The sequence below is a fragment of the Gasterosteus aculeatus genome, chromosome 20 (genome assembly GCF_964276395.1).
Source record: "Gasterosteus aculeatus chromosome 20, fGasAcu3.hap1.1, whole genome shotgun sequence".
NCBI lineage: Eukaryota > Metazoa > Chordata > Actinopteri > Perciformes > Gasterosteidae > Gasterosteus > Gasterosteus aculeatus.
This window is the reverse complement of record NC_135707.1, coordinates 11,790,093-11,816,359: the sequence shown is the minus strand read 5'-3', so window position 1 is coordinate 11,816,359 and position 26,267 is coordinate 11,790,093. Positions and strand designations below refer to the sequence as shown.

Below are 26,267 nucleotides of genomic sequence, written 5' to 3'. Positions count from 1 at the left end.
TCTTAAGCTCAACAATAGGTAAGACTCAGATTAATTAAAAAGCCAGTCTCAGAGGATTGCTCAATGTTCAAGGAATTGTAAGATTTTTAATTAGATCCAGAGGTGACTATTTACAATCAAACAGAAAAAAGTCAGTCCGTACAATTCCACATTCAATTAAAAAGGAACTCAGTTTTAACAGAAAAGGGACACTTTCATATTCCCATTCTTGTAGCATTTAATCATGAACTAATATTCTGTGCTTAAAAAAATAGCAACCTATAATACTTTTATAGTTGAAATTTCTTTTCAAATGAAAGGAAGACAAGATATATACAACGTTAGTTAAACCTATACCAACCTGTACACATCATAGAGAACTCTGTAAGCTACTGGCCAGACAACAATACAAGAGAAAACACTTCTGCTTCTGTTTCAAAAGGTTGCAGCCAAAATGACTCCCTGTTGACCGTTTATACATTTTTAAATCTTTTTTATAAATCCCTGATCTACAAGCACAGCAACTTACATTTCACTCCAAGTATAGACACTAGCAGCATGACCTTATTCAAAATGGTTACAGAATGCATTGCATGTTGATCATTAAAGGGAAGTACAAAAACTCATTAAAAAAAAGTATAAATGGAGAGATTATCCAGATCCATCGCATTGGAATCTGTGTTGGCTCATGCAGTGGATTGCAGAAATTAGTGATATGAAAATCAGTATCCTATAAGTTCTTGGCATTGGGTATGTTGGCACACATAAAAACACCAACAAGCCTCCTGACCTGCACCCATTTTCTATATCGACATTGATGCTTATATGGCCACCTCACATCACAACCATAAATACAGGCAAGCAAAACAAGTTCAAATAAAAGCTGTCACTACTCATGTAATCAAAATTACAATATAAAATATTGTTGTGCATTACAGAATATTTTGTAATTAGATCTTTCCAGATTTCCTTCTAAGATATAACAATAGCAGTCTGTACACAATTGATATAAAACACATAATATCCCAGAGATGTCCAGTCCTATAACAGAATATCCCAGTCTTCATCCTCCAGTCTGCTCTAGCTGCTGTCTGTTATCTATTATTACTGTCTGGAGTATTATAAGTCATCATATTATTACTATTATTGTGTGTTATTACATTAACGGGATGAATTAGCTTTTCATATACAGTTAAGAAGAAAAAAGGCAACACAGAATGAGGCCGCATTGAAGGTCGTCACTAGATCCAAGTCCCTGAGGGGGACCACATCCAGCAGAGTGACAGGCGGCCCGGTAGGTCCGCCGCCACTTCCCCACCTCATTGGCACGTGGCTTCCCCTGTTCTCCGGGAGAAATACTGCATCTGGTCCTCACCACCTCATTTTAGTAAAAGCAATGTAGTGGGAGGGCGATGGAGGGCAAGCGGGAGGCATTTTCAGTTCCAGGCGTCCTCTGATAATCTGTACAGTACATTCGGGAGACGTAAAACTGCCATCCGTCCGCATGGAAAGCAGCTTCTGGCGACGCAGAGATTTTAAGTGCTTCATTATCCGTGAAGGAGTGTGGGCGGAGGTCTAAGGCCGATGAAACCTAAACAAAACATAGAGATGAGGCACGAACAGACGTTCATAGTCTTGTTTAAAGTTACAATCCTTAAGGTTCAAATACAATTTAATAAAGCAGTTTTTATCCTTTTTGACTCATTCTGGATTCCCTTTGCTTTCAAGGGATTCACACGACACATGCATATCATCCACTTTATTATGAAGTGTTCCCCGGAAACGGCAAGTATTTGTCGTAAGTGTTGGACGCTGTGAGTAATCCTTACTTGACAAGACAAAGAGAAAAAAGATATTTCCTGCATATTTCAGGATGAGATGACAGCTGTTATTGAAACAAGAAGAAACAGTCCCAAGTAAAATAATAGATGAAGATGCAAGATATCAACCTTCTTTCTCTTCCCCTGCTGTGGGAAAAGCTATTTGCCATAAACAGTGTGTCATTGAAGTCAATAATTAAATGAATTCTTTATTAAAAACCGATGACTTTAATGCTCGTTTGTAAAAAGATGCGCCTCTTGCTCTTCTGTTGCGCTTCTGCACACAGAATATTCGCTATCAAATTAAACGGTACTTGCGGTTACCACGGCAACCAAGCGTCTCGCCAAATCAACCACAACTGAGATCTCGAGGATAAAATGCGTACCTGGTGTAGATTCTGCTCTCTTCGTGGACCTCCATCTCAGTGCTCTTGTAATCGTTGAGCTCCTTCCGGATGGCCGCCTGGATAAATCAAGAGGAAAGAGAGAGACCCTTGAAGCTTAAACGTCACCCATAATATTATTATTACGTGAAACCACAATCCACTGCTGCAAGAGTCATCGAGGTTGTCAGGCGCTCGCTCTACTCGGCAAACGGAATGAGCACCTTGTCAGCAGGAGTGAGCTTCGTCCACGGCTTGTCTGCCCTCCGGTCGTAGTCTTGGGCGTCCGTGACTTCCACGTACTCGTGGAACCGCAGGATCTTCCTTGCCTGTAGTTCAGCAACCGTGGGTCTTTGACTCAGCTGCAATAAAGAGATGTCACTTTAATATCCAGCCAATGGGTTGGAACTTGGACCTGTGCTGTGGATGTGTTGGCTCACCTTCCTGGTCAGCCTCCTCTTGATCTCTCTAACCTCAGCTTGTCTGTCGGCCTGATTTCTGGCTGAATAAAAGAGAGGGAAGGGAAAAAAAACACTAGCAGAGCTTTATTTAGATTCTGCGTGAAAGCCAGACTTGACATGCACTAAAGATAAAAAGAGTTTCTAAAATTAGATAGTCAAATGTAGTCTGTGTTTTGAATGTCTTTTCAATCTGAAATTATTGCTCATCAGTTCATTTATAAACTAGTATTCCTTAAAACACTGAGCTGGTTTAAATGTGTACATTTTTGTACATAAACAAAAGCAATTCATGAACAAAGCTGCAATACAATAAAAACAATTCGACCAAACAAGCAAAAGAGCAGCAGACTCAAAACTAAAGCATCTGAGTGAGGGCATTATTACAACGGCAAAGGGAAAGAAAGCTTGGATACTAACGCTGAAGGATGTTTCTTTGCTCGAGCTCCTCAGCAGTTGGTCTCTGGCTAAGGCGCCTTAATTGAGGGGAAAAAAAGAGAGTAGGAAACTATTTTTACACGGTTCCATCGCTTCGTCATTCAGGCAGTAAGTAGGACAAAGATCTAAGAATTTCTTTCGTAAACAGACACGCGCACTGTCTGTTGAAAGGAATCTACATTCTGCCCGGTGGTGCGATGACGCCGCTCTTTACCTGGTGAGTGCAGTGCCGATCTGTGTGCGGATGGCCTCCCACTGCTCCCGGCTCTGCCAGGTGAGGCCCGTCTGTCCTGGCGGCTGGTTGTCTCTGCTGCTCCTCTCATGGATGAAGCGGTCCCTGTCCGGGGCACAGGGACGGCCGCTCAGCTTCAGGGCCAAGGTGTCCTTCCTCTTGACCCTGCTGGCCAGGGCGCCTGGACAGAAGCCGAGCAGAGATGCGGTCAGGTGGGAAGGATCCGGGGAAAATCCGGGTTTTACAGAAGTTTTAAAAATATATGTGTACATATGTATATATATAAATATGTTTACATATGTTTATGACATGCAGTTATGCTTACTAAGTGGGGGCTCATCCTCCTCCTCCGAGTCTTCATCTTTATAAAGCACAGGACCGTCTGAGTCGCTGTCCTCCCCACGCACTCCTCCTTCTTCATCGTCTTCCTCCTCCTCTTCCTCCTCACTACTATTTCCCCCCGGAATGACGGATATGCCGGCGTCTCCAACGAAGCATCTGCGACTCCGTGGCTCCAGCTCCGGCTGAGGGATCTCCCCATCGTACTCCTCCTCTTCCTCGTCATCTTCCTCCTCCGAGTAGTCATCTTCAGATCTAATGGAAATACAAACGCATCATGGATACAAATAACGCATCCTTTTGTGAATTTAACTCATTCTTTGCACTTTTAAAAAGACTAAAGTTTTAATATGGTTTCCCCAAAATGAAAATGTCTCCAACCCTCAAAAGAATGTACTTTAGCACTGGCTGGAGCCATATGACCCTGATCCTTCTAGCTAGACCGTATTTTGTAATGATCACATATTATTTATATTATAATATAATATAATATTTGCTCCAGGCCGCTGATGGCCGGATGCAAAGCCGGATCTCACAAAGGAAGAACCCTTGAATTTCTTCTGCACCTGCCCGCTTTGTCATGAAACCGTGTGATTTGCATGACAAAAGTTCTCCCATCATGAATTCAGTGACTCACAGTTTTAATGGTTGGATGCTGACAGGAAGTGGGCGACCGCTTTGATAGTCCGGAGGAGTTTCAAAGAGCAGTGTGTGCGCACGCTGTGACCCGTCTGGATGAGGCTGAGCCGGACCGGGACTCGACAGGGCTCGCTGGATCATGATGTGGAGCGGGACGGGCGCCGGGCGCTGAGGAGACCCACTGGTCGGGCTCGGCGGGTCAAACAGCATTGGTATTGGCTGGGGCAGAGGGTGGGGGTAGGAGTGCTGATGGTGCAGGTGGTGGGTGTGTATGTGTTGGCGGGGAGGGGAGGGAGGAGGGGGAGGCAGCTGAAAGCCCACGTGCAGGTTGCTGTGGTCATCCAGAGACAGCGGTGAGGGGTTGATGGGATGGCTCGAGTCCTCCGTGCAGCGCTTGGTTACCGGGGTGGTCCTCTTAGGGGGCATGGGCGGAGAAGGTTTGGCTGGAACCAGACCAGCTCCTCCGGCGGCTTGGTTGAAGTCCCCTGCAAATAGAAAAATAATTAAAACATCTCATCATAATGCCCAATAAAATAGCTTAGGTCTGTGAGTGAGTCGCCAGCTCTCTGTGCTCTCTTTTTCCCATCCAGTTTGTTTGCTGACACATGAGTGCACATGCATCAGCTGTACATGTGCAATGCACCCAACATGAACAAATATAAATAGTGGGATTACACGTGCGACTGAACATTGTTGTGTGCATACAGTGTGTCGGATCACATGACTGAGTGAACATGAGTGCACGCACTGCCTCCACAAACCAGTGTGCAACATGTGCCCCGGGCCACAGAGACGGAGAAGATACATACAGCTGACATGCTCTACACAGCCAGCTTAACCTGCTGGTAAACTTTGTTTATTAGCATCTTTGCAGCGCAAAAAGCCCCTTAAAAAGCTACTTGCATGCACATTAGTTTAAGAGCAAGAGAATGCTTAAAACTGTAGAAAAGCCTTAAAGCCAATAACAGTGTTAAGAGCCATGCTACTGAGACATAATAGGAGATCAGTGAGTGCAGTAGATCACACTGATCATCTCCCACTCAAAAGGAAGTCACGCCCTTATGTTACAACTCTTTGGCCCCTCCATTCATATCCACCCACCCATCCATCCCAGTTGAGCAGTAATGATGCACTTGATGCATTGCAGGCCACAACTGGAACCTGCCAAAGACTTCCCCCCCATTCACATGCAAATTAAGAGAGTACGACAATAAACACATTTGAACAACTGTTCACCAACACAGAGGTTTCCTCTCATGTACACAAAGCCCCGAGCACACTCATCATCAGCTCATCATGTGCATGCGGCCATTATATACCACCGAAAAAGGCATTGCGAGGGGAAATATGCTGGCAGCGAGAAAAGAGGCGACACCGTCGAGAACGCAGACTCTGAAGGAGACACCGACACCAGCGACGTGGCCACGGAGATCCCAGAGCGCGTCCTTTTACCTGAGCGCAGGCCTCCGGCCCGCCGGCACAGGTAGACGGGCAGGGACAGGTAGACGTCATAGTCGCACTCTCGCTTCCAGCAGGACCAGTAGAGCGGAAGCTGAGCGTTCTCCCCCCCCTGCAGGGCTGAGACTAACAGGGAGGAGACGGAGGCCTTCAGCTGCAGTGTTTAATTAATGCAGATGCACGGTGGCACTCTGTGTGATTGTAGAGTGTGTTATTAAGGAGGGGTGTTCTCATTATCCTGTCATCATATTGGAAAAGGAAAAAAAAAAAGTATCATATTTAAATTTCTTGCCAGGAGTCACCAGAGAAGACCGAGGCCACACTCATTTGTGTCGGTTCAGTATGGAGCTGCTAGCTAAGCCTGGCCTAAACACTGCGAGCAGGGGGAAACAGCCAGCCTGGCTTCGTTCAGTGCGAAGCATTCAGTGCGATCACCGGAGTTCTCACTTCTCGTTCACCGTTGACACAAAAGGTTTCAGTTGGTTGCAACTCTGCAACCTTGAAGGGGAAAACCAATGTAGCTGGAAGTGACAACAAATCTTTCCCCATTTGACTTGCCACTTATTGTTATTAGTGCACACATTTTTTAAGTAACAAAACTCATCAGGTCTACTGATAAGCCAAAGAAATCAATAACACAGCGCTTCCCAAAGCCAATTTCCCCCGTGAGACCAACCCCACAGTAAACCACCAACAAGCACAGATACAGTACGTCTGAGCGAGCAGCTCCGCAGAGCCACTCGGGTCCCTGTGAGCTTCAGAGTGTAAAATGAAGGGGTTAAAATTAGCAGCTAAGATAGTCCAGGCGTAAGAAGTCATTAGCTGGGGAAAAGTTTCTCGAGCGGTTTGTGCGTGTGTGTGTGTGTGTGTGTCAAGCTGTTTTGAGGGCTGACTCACAAACGTGTACATATTGCACTACTCACTAAGGGGAACCTTGCATGCTAAATGAGCAGAATACAAGTGTCCATAATGCACACGGCACGTGATCACGTCAATAACCACCATTGCCTCCAAACAAAAAAAAATACCCTGCATCTATGAAGTACAACTTACCGAGCATGGGGGCATTGCCCCTGTTCACAGGCTTGGGTGGAGGCACAGGGGGCTGCTTGGTGCCGTGGGAGGTGGAGGTCGGGCCCGCGCATGACGACAGCTGAGTGGACGCACCCGCAGAGGAGACGGAGCGAACGGGTTTGGGCGCCGCAGCCGGAGGGGCGGAGGGAGAGCAGTACTGGTTTGTGTGGTGGTTGGACGGCGTGCGAGGTGGACCCTTGCTGCCCGGTTCAGGGGTGGATGTCATCAGCCATTTTGGAGGCATGACGGACTGTTTAGGCGGCAGAGGTTCCCGCAAGGTGTCCCGCAAGGCTTCTACGTCGGGGACAAAATGGCTCTCTGACTCTGCGAGAAACACAATATCAGGATTAATAAAAAGTTCTAAAACAGTTCTCCATGATGATGAGACATTGTTAAAAAAGGGTGTACACCTTTATTCAATTCGCGACATCTCATTATTACTTTTCTACACGGCTATAAATGTGTGCATGGACCGAGCAGGGAGCCACTCTCTGCGATAGCACTTGTTTGAGAATTGAATTATCTGGGGATCAGCAGTGAGGATAAACAGAGTGGGCGGCTGCAATTACCACCAGAGACCCACCTCCCACTGCCCACCCCACAGCAGCCCCCCACGCTGCTGACACGGCTCCCACGCCGTTCCCCAGAGCTGCAACTCTGCAGTTCAGGGTTATTTATTTACAGACGAGGCCTTATCACCGGGATGTCAAACAACCAGAGAGGAAATAATACGGAGGAAAGAAAAGAGGGAGAGCGAGAGAGAGGACAGAAAGTAGGAGATGTCATAAAGATAGAAGACGAGTGGGAGATGAAAAGAAGCATCGGAGAGAGAAAGAAAAAAGGAAAATACAAAAGGTGAGACAGAGACGGTACAGATGAGGGAAAGCTGGTGAAAATATCCGTTGATCTGTCAGTGTGTCAACAGAAAGAGTTCTCGTTTCACAGTGGTTCTACATTACATTTCCTGTATTATTTTTTAATTCTGTCATTAAAACCTGTGCCCCACATGTGGGTCATTCAGGTTTCCTCTCACCGGCATACTTTTGCACACTGTGGTAAAAAATAGAAGTGTACCGAGATCTAAAAAACAGCAGAAAACATGATTATTTCTTTAAAATGTAACGTTTTAAAGAAATGTAACCAATTAACACTCAACTGACAGTGCTAGCGTTAAAGGGAAATAATGGGTGTAGTGATCGTGCCACATTAATTGGGAGAAGAGAGGACACGCTATTCCCTCACGCTCCTGAATAAGAAGCGTAGCTGGAGCAGGGCCTCTGGGAGCCGACAGGAGCCCGTCTATATCTGGGAGGACGGCACGGAAGCAGAAGAGTGACAGCAGGGGTCGGTAAGAGAATACGTGAGACGGATGAATCGCACGCCGTCTTCAGAAAGGTATGAAGATGGTGAAGATGAACTCCCTCCATTGACCTCATGATCGCTGCTTTTCAAAACCTCGCAAACACTGACCTCGGCGGGCCCTTCCCTCCTCCGCGGAGGCGTGCCGAGGGAGCGTGGGCTTCCAGTCCGCCTCCGCGGGTCGACTCCTCCTGCCGTCCTCCGACGGGGCCTTCTGCAGCCCGGGCCTCTTCTGCCCGTCCTCGGGGTGGAGCCGCCCCCCACGTCGGCAGTCCTCCACCTGGCCCTGCCGGACCGCGTTGGGCTTCCACTCGCCCTCGGCATGCGCCCGCGAGCCCACCCCTGCGCTTCTTCGCGGGTCTTCGTGCGGCCCCGCGCCCCGGGACCCCGGGGCTGGCCGGCGGTCTCCGTCGGAGGGAGAGCGACCCCTCGGGTCGTCTTGCTGCGCGAGCCAGGCTGGGCTAATCCTAAAGTCTGACTCCGAAGGGAGTTTGCCCTGATTGCATGGACTCCTGCCGCCGCCGCCGCCCTCTCCGCCCCCGGCGCTCACGGGCAGCGTGTGGCCGTTCTTCACGTAGAGCTGCTTCTGCTTGTGTGTGTCTGCATCTAGAAAAGATACAAAGACGCATGTGGTATGGAAGCACTAGCAGCAACAGGTATTTCCTCGAGAAAACAAAAGAGCCAGAAACACAAAATATTTATTGAAAATGTTTCATAATGCCAATGTCTTTGTTGAAGGATATTTGGGGATTTTAATGTTCCCTCACTCTACAAGCTAAATGTAAAACAACAAATGTGATGAAACACCAGGAAATTGATCCATAATAACAAAAATATATCAGATATCTGTTGCTTCTGGCTTCTCAGATCAGATGATTGATTGATCTTCTCTGATGTACTTACCTACACAATTTTTCTTTTTATCCATTGATTCTAGATCTGGTTACTTACTTACTACTCCCTGATCAATATAATGTGATCGGCACTATTTTCTGACATTTTGAATAAGCAGATTAATCTACAATGAAAGTAATATTTGGCTGCAGCCGCTTCCACAGTGAAACAAAGAAGGGACCCTGAGTGTTTGTTGTGTGATGAAGGAGCAGCTGTAGGTTTAATAAATGGGCGGCGGGGGCCGCATCACACACCCCCTTCAAAGCCACTTTGCTGCAGGGCCCAATTTGTTCCACTTTTCCTCAGCTCTGGAGAGCGGCGGTGGAGAGCTTAAAAAGATGTTACACTAATTTTAAAAACAGCAAGGTGAAAGTAAATTGGTTCAGACGCCTGCTGGTTAGGGGGGGGGGCAGTATTCCTCCCATTGCGTGCTGGTGACACGTCTGCCTGTCAAATATAGATGTATCACACTAGCCCTCTTACCGTTGTCCGGGACCTCCTTCAGCACCCCCTGTTCTATAAGCTCCTGCCGCGTCCGCCTCGTCGACATCTTCCTCTCCAGTTCTGCCGTCGATAAAGAGAATTGACGTTACACAGTTTGATCTTTTTCAACAAAACGGTTTACACAAGTTCAGAGACCCCTCCTCTACAGGATATTTTGCTAGCGGCTCCTTGTAGGTGCACTGAAAACACGCGGAGCGCCATTGGGGCCTGAGTTTTGAGCTGAATGCAGCTGATGGGACCACCAGGAGAAAGGAGCCACCAACCTTCCGAAGTTTCCTTGAAACTGTCGCTGCTTTTCTTCTTCCGCCACTTCCACGGCTTGAAGATCTTGCCGATGGTGGAGAACTTGCCCTTGCGCTTCGGGGGAGGGGTGCTGTCCCCCGTGTTGCCCCCCTCTCCCACCATGGTGCTGTGGTGCTCCTCAGCGTCATCATCTAACACGAAAGAAGCAGATTCCATGTGAATCACACTGAACGCAGGAGCGTGGAAAATAAAGAGCCTCCTCCCGTCAGCAGGCTGAGCTCATCTGCTGCCTTTGTAAAGTGGGCCGTGCTCACAGAGGCTGATATCATCTGTAGCCGTTACTTCCTGGGGACTGGGAGTGCTCTGGCAGGGTGATGCTGAGAGCCTGTGGACTCCTCCACACGTCCACAGTTAACACGAGAGGTCTGACGCCGGCTCTGAGCCAGAAGGTTTCTCACTGTCAAGCGCTCACATTCCTTGGCTGGATGGCGACGAGGCCTCTTATCAGCCGCGCAGCCCTCGCTGCCTCTGTGGCGAGGCTCAAACACGGAAGCAGCTATTCGGCAGCAGAGTGCGGTTTGTGGGCATGCAGGCCACAATCGAGAAGTGACAGCGTTTCAAAAGGACACAGATTGTTGTGAGATGCCATTAAGGCTGAAATAAGTCAATTAAATGGCGTTCTGCAGTCACGGTTAAATATACTGGGGTTAGGCGACTGACTGACAGCGTGCTGAGCTCGGAGAGTTTAAACATTAGTTCCCCCAAGGCTGCAGCTGCTGTACTCAGCAGACATAATATTTACCAGTGGAGAGAAAACGGGGGGTCCGAGTTTAAAACATCCAGTGCCGTGCACACACAGGATGTCCCTGCAACAATAGGGCGTGTTGTACACATACAAATACCTGCAGTGCTGGTGCAGGATACACAGCAGTTCAATCAGCAAATTGGGGAAATAATAACAAAAATGTCAATCCTGGGGGGAAACAGACTCACACACACAGCACACTCAGCAGGGAGGTCAGAGTTTGCTACGAACCAGCAGCCCTGCAGCTCGCAGAGTAATGGTATCTCGCTAAGTGACATTTTTAGCATGGTGGAGGGCGCCGGACACGGGATTCAAACCAGTTTTGCAGAAGCTGAAGGACCATGAGTCTTTAACCCGCTGCTCCACACGGGTCCCCCAATGCTGCTCGCGGGGTAAGATGTGAACCCAATGCTTACAAAGTGCTTAAAAGCTCGACCGTCGGCACAACGTCCTGGTTCACAGTTGAAACCGTAACAGTGAAGATTGAAGCACGCCGCGTCCTGAGAAGTAAAAATGTCGACAGGCCTTTCTAAAAACACGCACTGCTCTACCTGGGAGACGGTTCTTAGGCGTCCAGCTTCCGTGGTGGCGGGCTTTGAAGCAGCAGGTCATTGGAAAACAACCTAGAAAAATTCTGTCCCGTGTGTCCCAACAGACCGCCGCGGCGAGACGTTGGAAACTACAGCGCCGAGGCCTCGGGTTCGAGGGGCGTGTCCGCAACGCGGAAATGCAGCTTATCTTGGCGAGGCGGGAAGCTGAGGATTCAGATCAAGCATCGCTCAAGGCAGCTTGTGATCCAGAGCCGAGGTTCTCAGAGGAGCCTGTGACGCGGCGGCTCGGCTGAAGGCAGTGAAGCAGCGGGCATCTGTTGGAAACAGCCGACTTGCCACTTCCTCCAGGCGTGTTCGATAGCCAGCGATGCCCGATTGTAAAAAACACGGCGATCCACACAGAAGAAAAGTACAGCACATCCAACAGTTAGTTATCACATTCAAGAGAGCTGACTATTCCTCACAGATACAGCGCAAAACTATCCCAACATAGTTTCAGCTGTAGTGTGGTGGTGTGTGGTGGCACCACAACTGTGTGTGACTGTGGGAGTAAATGGGGGGAAAAAAGAACAAAAAGAGAGAAAAAGTACCGGAGTGGAGGAGGAGGAGGGGGGGGGGGGGGGGGGGGGCTGGAAACACGGGGAGGAAACAGCCCTCCACCCTGATTCTGTGACCGAGAACAAAGACAACCTCTTCCCCTCAAAGCTCCCACAGCCGGTTCATTAAAGGTGCAACGCATTGGAGCCAATTCATAGTCTGACCCTTAAACATCTCCATGATATAAAAACCTATTTCCTTACCACAACAAGGACGGAAACCAAATTTTTAGTCGTCACGCTCTGTAAACCGGAGCTGTGCCAAGATAAGGAACCAGTCAGGAAACATGGGGGGTGTGCGTGTGTGTGCGTGTGTGTGTGTTCCGCTGACGTTCCCTCATCCTGGGGCCATGAGTCATGGCGGGTCTGGTCAGGTGGGCACCGGCTCTTTAGCCGATCCGCAACCCGAGGCATCCTGATCGCTTACATAAGACGCCACCTTCCACCGGCCCGACGGTTGGGAAATACGTCCGACCTCATAAGCCAAACAACCGCCAGGTCAGATGGTGAAGTTTAATCTATTTAGCGGTCAGCACACAAAGAGGTTATAAAACAGAATAGTTTTCTTTTTGTGGGATCTTTTTGCTCTAACATCATGTACAACCCAATGGTACCGTAACAGTAGTTGAATGAATACCATCTGGGCTGCTGTTTAAGGTGAGCAATGTTTGAATCTGTACGACATATTCACTACTTTCTGCTAAACGCAACATCTATGATTAAAGGTGACTTATATCTGTCGGTTTTACACTCAATCCAAAGTGAGAAAAGTTAAAGAGATTTTCCAAAACTCAAAATGTCTACAATGCTGTTTCTAATAATCCCCTGGATTAAAATGTTTGATTTCTAAATTGACGGAGAAAACAGCGCTCCTGCGCGCCGTAACATCAGGAAATCACTACACGCGAGTGTGTAGGAACACAGCTGAGATTCATCCACATGATCCCAGTGATTTAACATTCCTTGTGGTGGTGAAAGTGAAGGAGGGGGCTGAGAGAAAGGAGACTGTGCAAACTTCATTATACAAACTCCCACTCGAATCTCCCCTCTGTGCTTTGATTCATCAAAAAAAAATAAAAAAAACTTTGTTGCGGTTGAGGAATGCAGAGCAGCGCAGAATACACACAGAGTGCGTGAGTGAGTCCACAAACTCACCGCCATTGTTGTGTTGTTGTGGGTCCTGAGCTGGGGTCTCCACACGAAGGCTCTGTCCCATGATCTAGCCCCCTACGGGGCCTCTACCTGTCCTGCACCCAGAAATGCGCACGCAACGCTGGACCGCTGCACCTGCCTTCGTTCCTCCTTCCTCAACAAAAAGTCCCCTGGTTCTACCTCGGCTTTTCTCTTTTCTCGCTGCGTTTCTCTTGCCTATCCGTCCTCTGCGCCTTTCAGCTCGGTCCTCCCCTCGTCCCTCCCTCCTGCAATCTCCTTAAGACCTTCCCTCCCTCCAGGAGTTGGACTCCCACTCCCCCTTTGCTCACTGAGCCTCCCTCCTTGGCTCGCAGCACAGGTCAGCCTTCACCGAGAGATGCCTGCCATTCCTGGGAGAGACATGTTGTGTTTTCAATCCAACGTGTGAGCTGCGGCATGTGGTGCCGCCCGTGCATCCAATAATGCACGTCCAATGCAATGCACGCTGGGGGGGAGCGGCGGGTTGAACGTGGAGAACATGGACTTTTAACACTGTGATCCAGAAACACTGGAACACAAAGCCAAGAAAACAATCATCTGCCTCACACATAGGCGTCGGTATTTTCTAGGAGCTGTAACAGTTCCTGTACAAGCCACTTATGCATCTAACTCGACAAGCAAAGATAGAGCTGAAGGAAATCAGACCAAAACCAAATCGATCCAGCAGCCAAATGTGTGCAGTAAGTTTTTTTTTTTTAAAAGAATAATGGATCACAAGTCAATCGTTCTGTTGCTGTTGCTATGCCAGCATGAATTGCATGCTAATATTACGCCGAGAATAGTGTTTTTTTAGATCTGAAAGAGGCAGTTTTGTCATGCCGCTCACCCTTCTACCATGTTATGTACATTGCAAACTCTCTTATCACAATTTGAACAGTCAGGGAGGCTTAGCATGACTTTGAAACATGTCTGGCAAGGAGAGCTGTCCTGTTTGGGGCTAAAAGAGAGAGAGAGGGGGGGGGGGGGGGGGGAGGAAAGAAGGAGACATCTTTCTCTAAACTAGAAGAGAGGAGGGAGTGCAGACTGGACCCCTGAATTAGAGCTTTGATTCCTTTTGAGGTTTCTGTGCCTTCAGAAAACCTTGTCCGACGGCCCTCGGAGGAATTCGGCGCATTGAGCCGTGTCATTATGCTTCGGGTAGATCAGAGCTTTCTGAGCGTTTGGCTGCGTCTCCGGCTGTTTCTAAAGATGGAGAAGCTCGTGCGTTCGACAGCGTTCCTTTTCTCTCCCTGTGCCCCAAATACAGAACTTCCACACCGGGCCGGCTTCCAGGGAGAGCTGAGCCAATCCGCATGAGCCCAGAACCTGTTGGCCTGACCTGGATAAGAGACTGGGCCAGGCTCCTTCAGTATGCACACACACACCCGACTTCAGGAGAGTACGGCACCTACGGAGGATGCTTGGCAGTGATGGATCTCTGCAGCGAGTCTCATCTACAATAGACTATGGACGGTTTAACACATGTTATATTATCCTAAGAACATAGAACATGGGATAAAACCAATAAGGACGTTACTTCCTAACGTTTAGTATGTTGTTCTACTAGTTTTTTTTTGAAGATTCGCTCTCTTGACAAGAGTTCAGTACCACTCTGGTGTGTGAGTGATGAACGTGAAGCTGTCAGCAGCAGCTACTCAGCTCAGCACAGCAGGAGGGAATCATATCAGCCCAAAATGTCTAACTGTTGCTTCATTGGAGACTCAACACTCTTAACTCACCTGTAGATGCTTTTCAGTCTTGTAGTGCTAAGAATTGTTGGAAGCCAATGGAAGTGACGGGTGATGAGGGACGGCTCAGGGTTTGAACATTTGGGCCTTTTAACTGCCTGTTTTTGTTGTCACATTAGTTTTACATTAGTGGAACTGGTTAACTGACGACCCGCAGGCTGAAAACAATGAAACAATGAAACTGAATCACACGGACCAGCGGGAAACCGTCCCCTCAGAAGCTTCAATGGAGCCCGGAGTCTGAGAAGCTGGAGTTTGGCCGAGTAGCTGGTGGCAGAGACGGACACCGTCACCGGTGGAGAGGAAAGGAAGATGAGCATTAACCAACCCGCCCCCCCCCCAAGACACCTGGTACTCACCACGGTTTTCCATTACAGAGTTTGAGGCACACCAATCAACGGCTCCTGAAAAACAACAGTTGAAATCATCAAATAAATTGAGCTTCCAAAAAGTATCTAGTAAATATCACGTAAATATCTCAAACTGACCACATGCGGTGACTTTTATTTAACTGAAATAAATCACATCTAAATAAAGTAAATACAGTATTTCTATCATTGTGCATGAATTTGCAACAATATTTCAGCTGAAATGTGTTTTTTTCTATGAAGGCAAAACAACCCTCCAAAATGTATTGGTGGTGGTTGCTGTGGTTATTCATCATTTAATAGAAAGTATCATTGTATTAATCATAAATGACCCGCGTATCATTCAAAGTGCATTTGTGTGAAGATATAAAAGGAGCAGACATACATTATACAAAGTCATGGGTGGGACGGGGCGGTTGAGGTCCTCAGCAGCAGTAGGTCAGTATCTGTTCAGGTCTCCAGCATGTTTAAGACGGCATCTCCAGCCATCGTAACCCCTCTGAGGAAGGAAAAAACAAGAGGGGACTCGTTCATAATCAGTTTTAAAAAACAGCAAGCGGAGGAGCAAAAATGAATGCGTCACCGTTGCTACAAATAAGACCAACATATGTGAGCCAGACTCATTTAGACTTGACTTTAGTTGTGATTGATGGGCCACAAGGCGCCGTGAAAAAAGGTCTAAAGCTTCAACCTGAAGATGAAACAAAGCACTCAAGAGAAGCACACAAAACAAAGAGGGCCTTAAAAAAAAACCACAACATAAAGCTGCGGCGTAAAAGCAAATCTCAGAACGCAGTTTAGTAAAACTCGGCAATGATGCTAGAGTGAATCCAGTTCCGTCACGCTGATATGTGGGGTTAAAGTCTCGCGGCTCGCTGGCATTCGCTCGGGCCTTTGGATCCAACTGGGCCTCGTTCAAACTAATCACGGGTAAAAAGTCAAAACGCTCTCATCCACACACTTCCGTAATGTAATTAAACACTCTAGTTGGCCGAGTGCATCACTTCACAACCACAAAGTATCACCTTTTAAGGTTCTGAAGTGGGCATTTTATGTTTTTGCCACGGCTGTAGTTACTGACTGAGCTGGCAAAGCAAATCCATAGCAAGTAATGTTTTCTCTACAAATACAAAAGAAATACAAAGACAAAAAGGCGAGAGGCAGAGCAGCCTGATGGCGTCCCGGGATGCAGAGCAGCAGAGCGGGGACACAGTCAGCTGTGCTTCCACTCCAACAGGAGCTGTTATGAACAGTCACACCTAAAACCACCATTACAAAAGCTTCTCGTGAAATAAAATGAGCAGACTTTTACTTTCTTGAACCCACTGGACAGGTTGCATGCTAAAATGGAAATATCAATGTCTGCTATTCAAAGAGAAAAGAGAACGAAGGGAATGCTAGATCATTCTGCAACCTTTTTGATATGGTGATTCCAATTGTTTTCGTCTAGAGTGGCTGCTTCCTTTCTGTGTTTCACATTGTTGTAACTTCAGTATTTAAGTTATTTTTAGGCAACATCTTCTGAGGAATTCTCCTGTGCATTTAACACTATTTCCAGGGACTGTATAGAAATGGTTGAACATTTAAACAAAGAAAAAAAAGAAAAAATCATGAAATTAAAATATTTACTAGATGCAGCCCAAAAATTCACGGTGTTGTGAAACACACCAGTTGACCACTCAAATAATAAATAAAAACAAAGCAACACATCTTTTTGAGAAAAATAACCAAGGATGTTTGCTTTGCATGAGAAACCAAAAATTAAATGACCTGAGAAAAACAAAACTCCTTCAGCTCTGCTCAACAGTGCCGATGGATTTCCAATGAAAGTTAATTCATAGTAGCTTATAAACGGGTGAATTACTGGTCTAACTAAATTGCATCAGTCTTGTCTCAGGGGCAAACATTGTTTTCAGCGATTGGCAAGATAAGGGCAAAAGCCCCTTCAGACTCTGTGATGGCGTCCAGGCATCAGGAGGCCCTTGACAAGACGAGTCACGTTATGGAGAATCAGCCGTTTGCACGTCGTGAAGTGGCACCTGTCTGACTGCGCGGCATTGTGATGGACGGACAGGCGTGTAAACACATGGAACGGTGTACACATGCAAATATTTACTGCCTGATGAAATTCCTCCCTGTTCTTCTTCCAGCTGAATTTACCGGAAGGGTCAAAGGTGAACTTCCGCATCAAAAGAAGAAGCCCGCATAATGACATTTGGACGTCAAAACTGGGCCAATAATCCTGCCTAAAAACGCAAAAACAGGATGTTGAAAGCCTGCTTCCCCTTCGAGCTGTTAACCCTCTTCTGCCGGTCAGAACTGATCAATGTGAACGTGACGGGTCACTTCACAGTGTTGAAGGGGAACAAATTAAGGAAGACACGTGCAACTAATGGCTGACGTGAACGACATTGAAGCTTATGAAGTTATCTCCCCACCTCCTCCATCACTACTCATCCCATAACCTCGAAAACTATTATATCACCCACATCCTTTTCACACAAAAAAAAACACGCGCTCTCAGCGGGGAACACGAGCCCTCCGTTCAGGTATGTGAGAGCAGACCGCATAATCTTCTGTGCGCACACACACCCTCACCGGCGCACTCTAGCAGCGCTGATTCAATTGCGACGGGAGCGGAAGCGGCAGCAGCTGGCTGCGTTGTGCCATCTGTAAATAGCAGCGCGCTTCTCCAGCCAGAGCTAAAAAGGGTTTTTTGGGCACAAAAGCCACCGAGTCAGTGGAGGGGAAAATCATTTCATCCACACATAAGACTTTTGTTTAAGAAATTAATTTTAAAAAAGGTGACACGTGACACTGAGATGGCGTAGAGATGATTGAACGGCAGCAGGTGCCGGGTCAGGTGACCCCAGCTGAAGCATGTATCGAGAGGTATCGATGATAGATGGGCGGAGGAGAGAAAGGCCGAGTCAGACCTGCAGTCTCTCTGCGTTGAACCTTTGCGCAGCGCGCATCCGAGCGCCACCGTTTTCCGCACCTCTCTCCAAAAGATGGACACGGGTGTCTGTTCCCAATCCGGCGCCTGGGTGAGCGTCATCACCCAGCGTGCCCCAGAAAAGCATCATTCACCACCACGGGGACCGGTGGCCCACTTCTTCTTTTTTCTCTTTTCTCCTCAAACAAGGCGCTCAAAATGCCCGGCTCACCTTTGCTTAACTTTTCTTTGTCCGAGTACCGATCAGCTGTGTGCAGAGTGCTGCTACGGTCCGTGGACGACTAAGCATCGTGCAAAACGGTGCATGTTAACTACACCGAAGGTAATGGATCGTACACAACGAGCATTCAGCTGGCACAGACGTTTTCTCACTTTACACTCAGCATCTCCTTGTAAAGACGGATATTTTCTAGGAGGAGGAGGAGGAGGACTGAGAGCTTTGGAGGAATCGGAGGTGCAGATCTGTCTCATCTTTGGTCTAACCGAATCAATCAGGCCAAGCTGACAGCTTAACCATCGGTGGTTGCTTCTTAATGGTCCATTAAAGGGGCAGGGGGGGGGGGGGGGTCCAATGGGAAGTGGAAGTAGCCACACTACAAGCCATGAGGCAGCATTTTCTTTCTGGTAAGAGAAAATGTACTTCAGGGCCTTTTACGCAGATGGTGGCTGAAAGGAGAGCAAGTGCGTGTAGCTGCATGGAAGAAGAGAGCAGGTTCAAGAGAGGGAGAGTTTATAAGATATTAATGCAGACACTCATTAGAATGAATACAATAGAAGAACACTTGAACAGCAAAACCACAACACACACACACTTATATCCAAGTTTCTCTATAAAGTGTGTCAGCCTCCTCTGTGAATAAATTGCTGTATGCCATTTAATTATGTATAACGTCATTGAGGAAATCCACCCTCCTTAGTCAACAAGGAGGGTCTTAATCATGAAAATAGTTTTTTTAATTTCCCAGTCTGCCTCATTCAGAATTGTCACCATGATGCAAGAACGCATCTTCTCTAGCGAGGACGACCGGCCCGGCAGTAACGCGTCTTCCATCTTCTGCCCCCCTACAAACCGCCCTAATTAGCCTTTAAATTACACCTCCTCTATAACGCTACTTGACCGCTTCCTCCCCCCGGAGGCGAGACGTGAAGTTACCCGAGAGGCTCGCGTCCGGTCCGCCGCGAGAAAAGCATCCGACGACGCGGTCGTCTCTCCCGGCCGGAGCAGAAAGCGAAGCCGTGCGCGGAGGCTTCCTGCGTGGACCTGCTCCCTCTTCTCCGCGAGCGGCTCTCGCGACCAGCAGACTGGAGATGCTGATGAGTGAAGCGTAAAAAAAAAAAGACTAAAAAAAGACCCCGCGTGCCTCAGCGAGCAGCGTAACATCCGGCCCGGCGCTTCAAAATAAAAGCCGCGCGGTTCATTTTTGCTAGGTTTATGTACGTAACACATGCAGTTATACATTATAGACAGAAGACACATGTGGATGGATTTACTGCTGTTGTAATCTAGAGTAATCACTATTTTGTTTTACAAACAAGCTGGTAGCACTTGAAGTATCCCGCATATCCGTTACGTCAACATTTTAAATGAGCTAATTATTAGCCCACTTTGAAGCACGTTGTTTCTATCTTTAAAAGTATATTGCAATCCGGCGCTAACGGGGAAAACCCTACTACAACTCAAAGTGCTTTGATTTGAAAAGTGACCACTTTTGAAAAGTGACCACTCCGATTTCCCACAGCATCCCCTGTCTGATGGCTGCAGAGCAAATAACACACGCGACGGAGAGCGTTCCCAGAGGCCCGCACGCGTCCTCTGTACAACATCACAAGGCGTGAAGACAAAACACGGCCACACAAACCTCTCAGGGTGCATCCAACAAACATCCACGGACACCATCTACATCCCGGAGATCTCACGCATCCTTTGTTGTGCACGGACGCCTGTGCGGAGATCGGTGGAAAAATGGAGTTTCAGTGGAAACGGCAGCAGATATTTCACAAAAACCTTCCCACAATTTGCAAGATAACCAAGATACCCTGCAAACGTCGATCTTACTCGTCATGCCGGCTTGTTTCGAGTGGACCAAGTTGGATCGCAACTTAGGCTTTTTTTGTTTTTGTCTGCGGAGAAATCTTCCCTCCAGAACGCAGTCAGTGGTGTAATTTGCTCCCCCCCGTGACGTCACAAACCAAACACTCCTCTCCCGACTCACCCTCCATCACTTGCTCCTTTGGAATCAGTCACAGGCGATTTAAAAAAAATAGCAGCCCGGTCATTTCCTCACCTCTCACACTTCCCCCCCTCTTCCAGCGCCGGGTCCAAAACACTTTACGCACCGGCCGGAAAGCATCGCGAGCCGGGCATCTCGGTACCGGTAGTCCTCGGTGGAAGCTGTGGCTCCATTGTGAGCGTCGGGAACGCGGCTCCTCTCCGTGCTGGGAAGACTCCAGTACCCACCAGGCATTGCATTGACCTGGGGTGGGGAGGAGGAGGAGGAGGAGCAGTCCGTTATATTCAACATGATGATCACTCATCCCATCCCTTTAGGATTAAAAAAATAATAATAGTGTCTGCTTCCACTACTTCAGTTATAATCCACTGCACAACATTAGCTACACTTTGATCAAATGAGAAAAACACAGCGCAACTAGAGTTTATAAAGTGACAGCCAGAGATACTGGGTTTTTAGGATAATTAAATTGAATAGTGTATTACATTTTTAAAAAGTTGTGAACTTAAGCGTATTATTTATTTATCAAATAACTATTTTTAAAAGGATTTTTGAATGTTAATTTAAAATTTGTTTTAAAAAGAAATACCCTCTAGAGTGCCTTCATGGTCCCCCATTTGGGTACACGTACCTCCATTTGAGAACCACTGCTGTAGATTACACTGACATGATGAAGACATATGAACTCTTCCTCAGCTTCCTAAACGGGCCGACAAAGGCTGTGATGTTTTTCCATTTAGGAAGCCACAATAAAATTTTTGTAGGAAAAGTTTTGCTCCAACGACAATAGCAACACCTAATATACAAACTAGTCCATTAAAAGTCTTGCATTCAGATAGTTAGAGCATCAAGCACCATTGGTAAATGCTATGGATTGTTGTATTGGGGGAAAACCAAAACAAATCAAACATTATGCTCTTCTATTGTATTTTCGATACATGTAGTACCTATAAACATAAATGACAGTTTCCTAAAGCCGTAAATCAAAACAGCATGTAATAAATAAGGTGATGTCCTCAGGTGACGAGGACAAATGTGCCTGTCAAATGTTCCCCAACATCAACACGAAACGTTTGAAGTGAGCGTTAGAAATGTGTTATAGGCCGAGTTCCTAGAAGCCAGAGGCCATCTGCTGGCCAACTACAGCGGTAACACGCTCCTCCCTTCATGTAGCTCCAAGAATACACCACAAACAACAGCGAGTAGCGGTGCAATTCACCCACAGCGTGACACTGTATTTACATGCAGTGTCATATATATACTGTATATACACAGTGTTTATACAGCATGTTGAAGTCAACATTTATATATTTTTACATTACATTATTTATCTGTAGTTCAATCTTCATGTAGTAATAGTTCATGTCTCTGTGTTCCTTTGTGTGACTTAACATGTTTAATTCAATTCAATTCAGATTACTTGGAATACTAACAAGAAATACACATATTGAATACAATTCATTAAACGCCAACTAAATACATTCTGAAATTACTGGAATGTTAACTCAGATATATGTCTGTGTGTATGTGTATGCATGTGTGTTTATAACAATAAAGTTCATCCACACTAAAGTCATCTGGTTGAATGAAAGTAGTGTTTTACACTGTCAATAATAATTTGTATTTGATCAATTTACATTGCTGGCATCTGGTATCTCTGAGTGACCCTGACATCACAGATAAACTAACCATAAATCAATAAATGAAGCACTTTCCATCCAATTGGCCCACAGCGATGACCCGAGCAAAGTGAGCCTCTGCACTGTGTTTTGCTGCACAGTAGGGGCTGTGGGGATTGTTCCTGCATGGGTGAAGTTTGTTCGGAAGTCGACACGAACAAAGCAGACAGCTGTCTGATCCCAATGAAATATGATATAGTGCCCTGGCGGTAAAGAATCTCTGCAATGCACAGCAGAGGGTAAAAGACACACTTGTTCCGCTCCAAGGGTTGTTTTATGTTTCTGGCCGTAGGGTCCCTTTTTACTTTGTATGATTGAGTGCAGCATTGTTGAAAAAACTCCCCATGGTAGATCTCCAGTAACAGCTGTGTGCATGTGTGCATTCAGTTTGTATGTGTGTGTGCGTGTGTGTGTGTTGGGGGGGACTGAGATGCTGGGCTGTTGCTCTACTGCACATTCTTGGATAACAGCTGTGGAATATTTGACCACTGGCTACATCAGGATTGTTTAACTCATTTGCTGACTTGTTGATAAATGAGCGTATGTGAAGCTTGATGGAGTGAGTCTCATTCCCCATAACAAACAGTCATAAATGCTCAGCTGACCTGTGACTCATGGTGAAAAGAGGACTCCTTGCCTCTGTGAATTTAAAGCCATTATTTAAACTCCTTAGTACCATTTTCCTTAAGATTCATCATACATATTGCTGTAAGAGAGGAAACACAGTGTTACCAATCGCAATCAGTGCTTGTTGGCTGTGACCCACAATAATGACAAAGCCTACCAAAGCATTTAAGGACTGTTTACTGAATCTTTATTGGTTGCATCTAATGTGTGTAAATATGTTAAGCTAAATATACCACAGGGGTCAGTACTTGTACTACATATGAGTTATTTACAGACTGCAGTGCAATTCAACTGAATGATGCTCACAATGTGAATATACATGGAATTGAGGATACCGAAACAGAAGAGCATTAATCTGCCACGAGTCTAAAGATCATCGGTCGACCACTACTTTGTAGGGACACTGAGACTATTTTGTATAATAATGTATCATTAAATGATTTATAGTTTTGACATTAAATTCAGACTTGTCACAGTGGTAAAAGTCTGATTTTCATGTACGTATGTTGTCATCATTGAAGTGGGTCGTGAGAGACACTCTTACTCCAGCACCATGGACAGAGTTCCTCTAGAAAAGCAGCCTGTGGTTTCTCAACAAGTGTGTTCCTCATACGATCTTAACTTCTTCATAAATTCACAACAGATGTTTATTGTTGCTGTTGGCAGAAATGCCCCAATTTAAAATAAACCACAGCGTCATAAACCCCCTCAATGGGCCCACAGCGTTTTCAGTGACTAACTTCAGATCAGACTTCTTGTCATTTTTCTACTCAATTTTTTTGCACCAACTTGAATGTTAACTATCTTCACTCTTTCAATGTGTAGGACGGAACTATTTGAACCCAAATAGTACAGCAGTAAAGAGGAAGAAATGGAAAGACTAGGGTGGAGACAAGAATGAGCTATAAAATCGGCTGCGGTTGTGCTCAGGCCTGTTTCCAAAACATGCCGGCGGGCTCCTCAGCAAAGACTCTGAGAAGTATGACAGGAATGAAATGAACTGCGGCACAGCAGGAAAATCTTCTCCACTCAAAACTTTGTCTCCTCTTCTTGCATATGAAGGTATAGACGTAATGTACAGCGCGGCCATAAAGGAACATTTGACATGTTGTTCCGTTAGTTAGAAAACACTGCATTCTTTCCACAAACCCTTCTAAAAACACACGCTTTGAGTAGCAGGACAACTTGTTATTAATGTGAGCCTCGTATTCCTCGACCATTCATCCGTCTCGGACTCTGTTTGAACTCAGAAATGTGTTTTGCCTTTTCGCACTGAATCTGAATCTTTCGCATTGAATCACAGATGCCATCTGAGAGGCTTTATTTTACTTCAAATTATCTCTCACGAGCTTATTTACACAGTCCGCTTTTCCAAAGCAAACACAAGGCCATAAATTAAAAAAAGACCACAGGTCAACAGGTGTCAATTTGAGCTTTTTCGTCTTTACATTAAACACTTCGGACAAATACAAAGATAAAGACTTGGTTTTAATACAATTCATTTACACTTTAATAAAGACAAATTACTTTCAGTAAGCTACATAACTTTTTTCATATATGTTGCCTTCAACAAAAATTCAATAAAAAACAAAAACATGATACAGATGATGATACAGATTGTACAATAATAATTGTGTTTATCAAAAAAGAAAATAAATAAATATATTTGACAAAAGATGTAATGTACTGTATGTACTTGTTTGCATGAAACCAGACGGCCACGTTCCAAAAGGACCACAGGCACAGCTCTCTCGTATCATTATTACATAACATAATAGCTGAATAACTGACTCACTGGCGATCCTCCACATCGGTTTACGTTGCATGTTTGCAGAACCCCGTCGTGTTTTCCATCCTCCATCCGCAGGTACAAACACACATCTTTGTGGCACTTCAGGCCTGACACCAGCAGCCTTTTGCAAATGAGCGTCATTTGTTCACTTGTTCATGGAGCACTCTTCTTATGGGAGGACTCATCTCTGTCTGACGAGTGAAGCATTCGCAAGAAAAAGTCACATGATCAGAAATACGTTCAAAATGAGTATGTTGTTGAGTGGACTTCTCTTGACAGATCTCAGGTTAGAAAACACAAACTAAAAGTGATTTGTTCCCTTGACATTTAAACCCGACATTGCAGTTTGTTCTGTTCAATGTTGCAGTGGTTAAAGAACACTCCGCTTCAATAGACGAATGCAACAACCTTTCTTTTTTTACCCTCTCAGAAACCAAAGTCACATCTTTAGGGACTGACTAAATGTTTTCACGGTTCAAATGGAGAGGCCTTGCCGGCCTCACCGCTACGTCCTCCCGTCTTGGCCTTTGACTCAGTCCACACTGTCTCTCGGTGGTCACTTTTCTTGGCAAAGTCCATTCTTGACACATTTTTTGCTTCCAAACTTTCCCAGCGTGGGCTCATTCTACTCCCCAAGGCCTCGGCTTTGCTGTTTTGATGACCGGACCCTCCAACAAACCAAACTTACGGAACACAATAATAACATATTTAATTCCATATTAGCATAACTGTCTCCTTACCCTCCACTCCTCCACAGGGGGCCATGATACATGCTTTTGCTAACCACTCAAGGAGACCACACAGATGATAAGGACCTACGATGGATGCTTGACCGCTGTTTGGGGTGCTCGGCTCGGTGATGGCAGAAGACGATACAGCTGTGATCATCAAGGTTGGCACAGGTGCAGCGGCCAACGGACCTTCTGCGTCGTGACGGAGCGCTGCCTAGACCGAAAACTGTTGTCCTACTGCAGAGACAGAGAGATGCTTAGCGTGTTCACCATATAAACATTCTGGGGACTTTGCTCTTTGCGTGACCCCCCTAGTTGATTCCACAATGGCAATGATTGCACGTGTTCAGGCTGAAAGTGAGAACAGCGGCCATGTGAGTGTGTCCCAATGCTGCGCGTCCTCTGATGCTCACCTGGCCGAGTTGACCCAGATGATATCCAGGTGGCAGAAATAGTGGCACTCAGAGTCCAGCAGGCTGCTGCAGGCGCAGCGCTTTGTCCTCACTCTCTGTGTCTGGACGCCATCACCGGTCAGCTGTCTCATGACCGGAAGACCCAGACCTCATGGAGGACAAAAAGCTGTTCAGCACCAGTGACTCAAACGCAGCATCAACTACTCCTTTTAAATAACTACAGTTTCTCAAAACATCTAATAGATGTTATGCATAGAATTTACAAGTTGGAACAACAAAAAGCTCATCCATTATTCTTCACAAATGAATCACTCTCGATTCTCACCACTGTGCAAACTTGCTTGAACTACCCGGAACTACCCGGCTCCTCTTATTACTACTCTTGTACTTCTATTACAGGGATCTATTACAATTTGTACGTCAAAATGTAGTAACAATTTTAAAAAAAAGGTTGTTTAAATGAACTCACCTTTCTCCACGGAAGCCCAAAGACTGATGAGAAGTAGAACGCTGGCATGGGCATACATGGTTGATAGCACATGGATGAAGCGCTGCAGTAAGACTGTTATCCATCTAGACACAACTGTGTTTGTGATGTGCTGCTGCCGTCGGTCTGCAGGTGTCTGAGCTCGGTCACTCTCATACGTCTCTGCCCTCCCTCCCATGATGTCATGACAAAAGCTCCACCCGTGGCCACTTGCAATGGAAGCACAGCGTCCGACCCTCAGGGTGTTTCAACCTGTAACACATTCCAGGAATATGCAATTCTTTGTTGTCCCT

General features: G+C 46.3%; 2 protein-coding genes across 22 annotated transcripts; both read right to left on the bottom strand.

Annotated features, from left to right (window-relative positions):
* Nucleotides 1-60: 60 nt before the first annotated feature.
* On the bottom strand, nt 61-20,470 carry phactr4b (phosphatase and actin regulator 4b). Of its 21 annotated transcripts, none has more exons than XM_078095266.1 (18): nt 20,228-20,321; nt 19,874-19,955; nt 19,168-19,325; nt 15,444-15,557; nt 15,050-15,094; nt 14,887-14,957; nt 9,841-10,011; nt 9,557-9,637; nt 8,291-8,785; nt 6,800-7,144; nt 4,287-4,773; nt 3,636-3,904; nt 3,293-3,491; nt 3,061-3,116; nt 2,623-2,684; nt 2,407-2,544; nt 2,186-2,262; nt 61-1,570 (listed from the first exon to the last, which is right to left on the bottom strand). In XM_078095266.1, the coding sequence occupies exons 7-18, from the start codon at nt 9,980-9,982 to the stop codon at nt 1,555-1,557; spliced, it is 2,367 nt and encodes a 788-aa protein (XP_077951392.1). In that variant the 5' UTR covers nt 9,983-10,011; nt 14,887-14,957; nt 15,050-15,094; nt 15,444-15,557; nt 19,168-19,325; nt 19,874-19,955; nt 20,228-20,321; the 3' UTR covers nt 61-1,554. The 21 variants fall into 21 exon arrangements, 20 of the variants coding, with proteins under 20 accessions (XP_077951392.1, XP_077951384.1, XP_040021210.2 ...); XM_078095258.1 differs by lacking the exon at nt 14,887-14,957 and adding an exon at nt 5,741-5,872; XM_040165276.2 differs by lacking the exons at nt 14,887-14,957; nt 20,228-20,321 and adding exons at nt 5,741-5,872; nt 20,071-20,198.
* A 3,504-nt stretch (nt 20,471-23,974) lies between these two features.
* Nucleotides 23,975-26,122, bottom strand: LOC120810021 (endothelin-2). The gene is made up of 4 exons (XM_078094146.1): nt 25,957-26,122; nt 25,488-25,635; nt 25,163-25,311; nt 23,975-24,534 (listed from the first exon to the last, which is right to left on the bottom strand). Exons 1-4 carry the CDS (start codon nt 26,012-26,014, stop codon nt 24,497-24,499), a joined length of 393 nt encoding a protein of 130 aa, XP_077950272.1. The 5' UTR covers nt 26,015-26,122; the 3' UTR covers nt 23,975-24,496.
* Nucleotides 26,123-26,267: the final 145 nt, after the last annotated feature.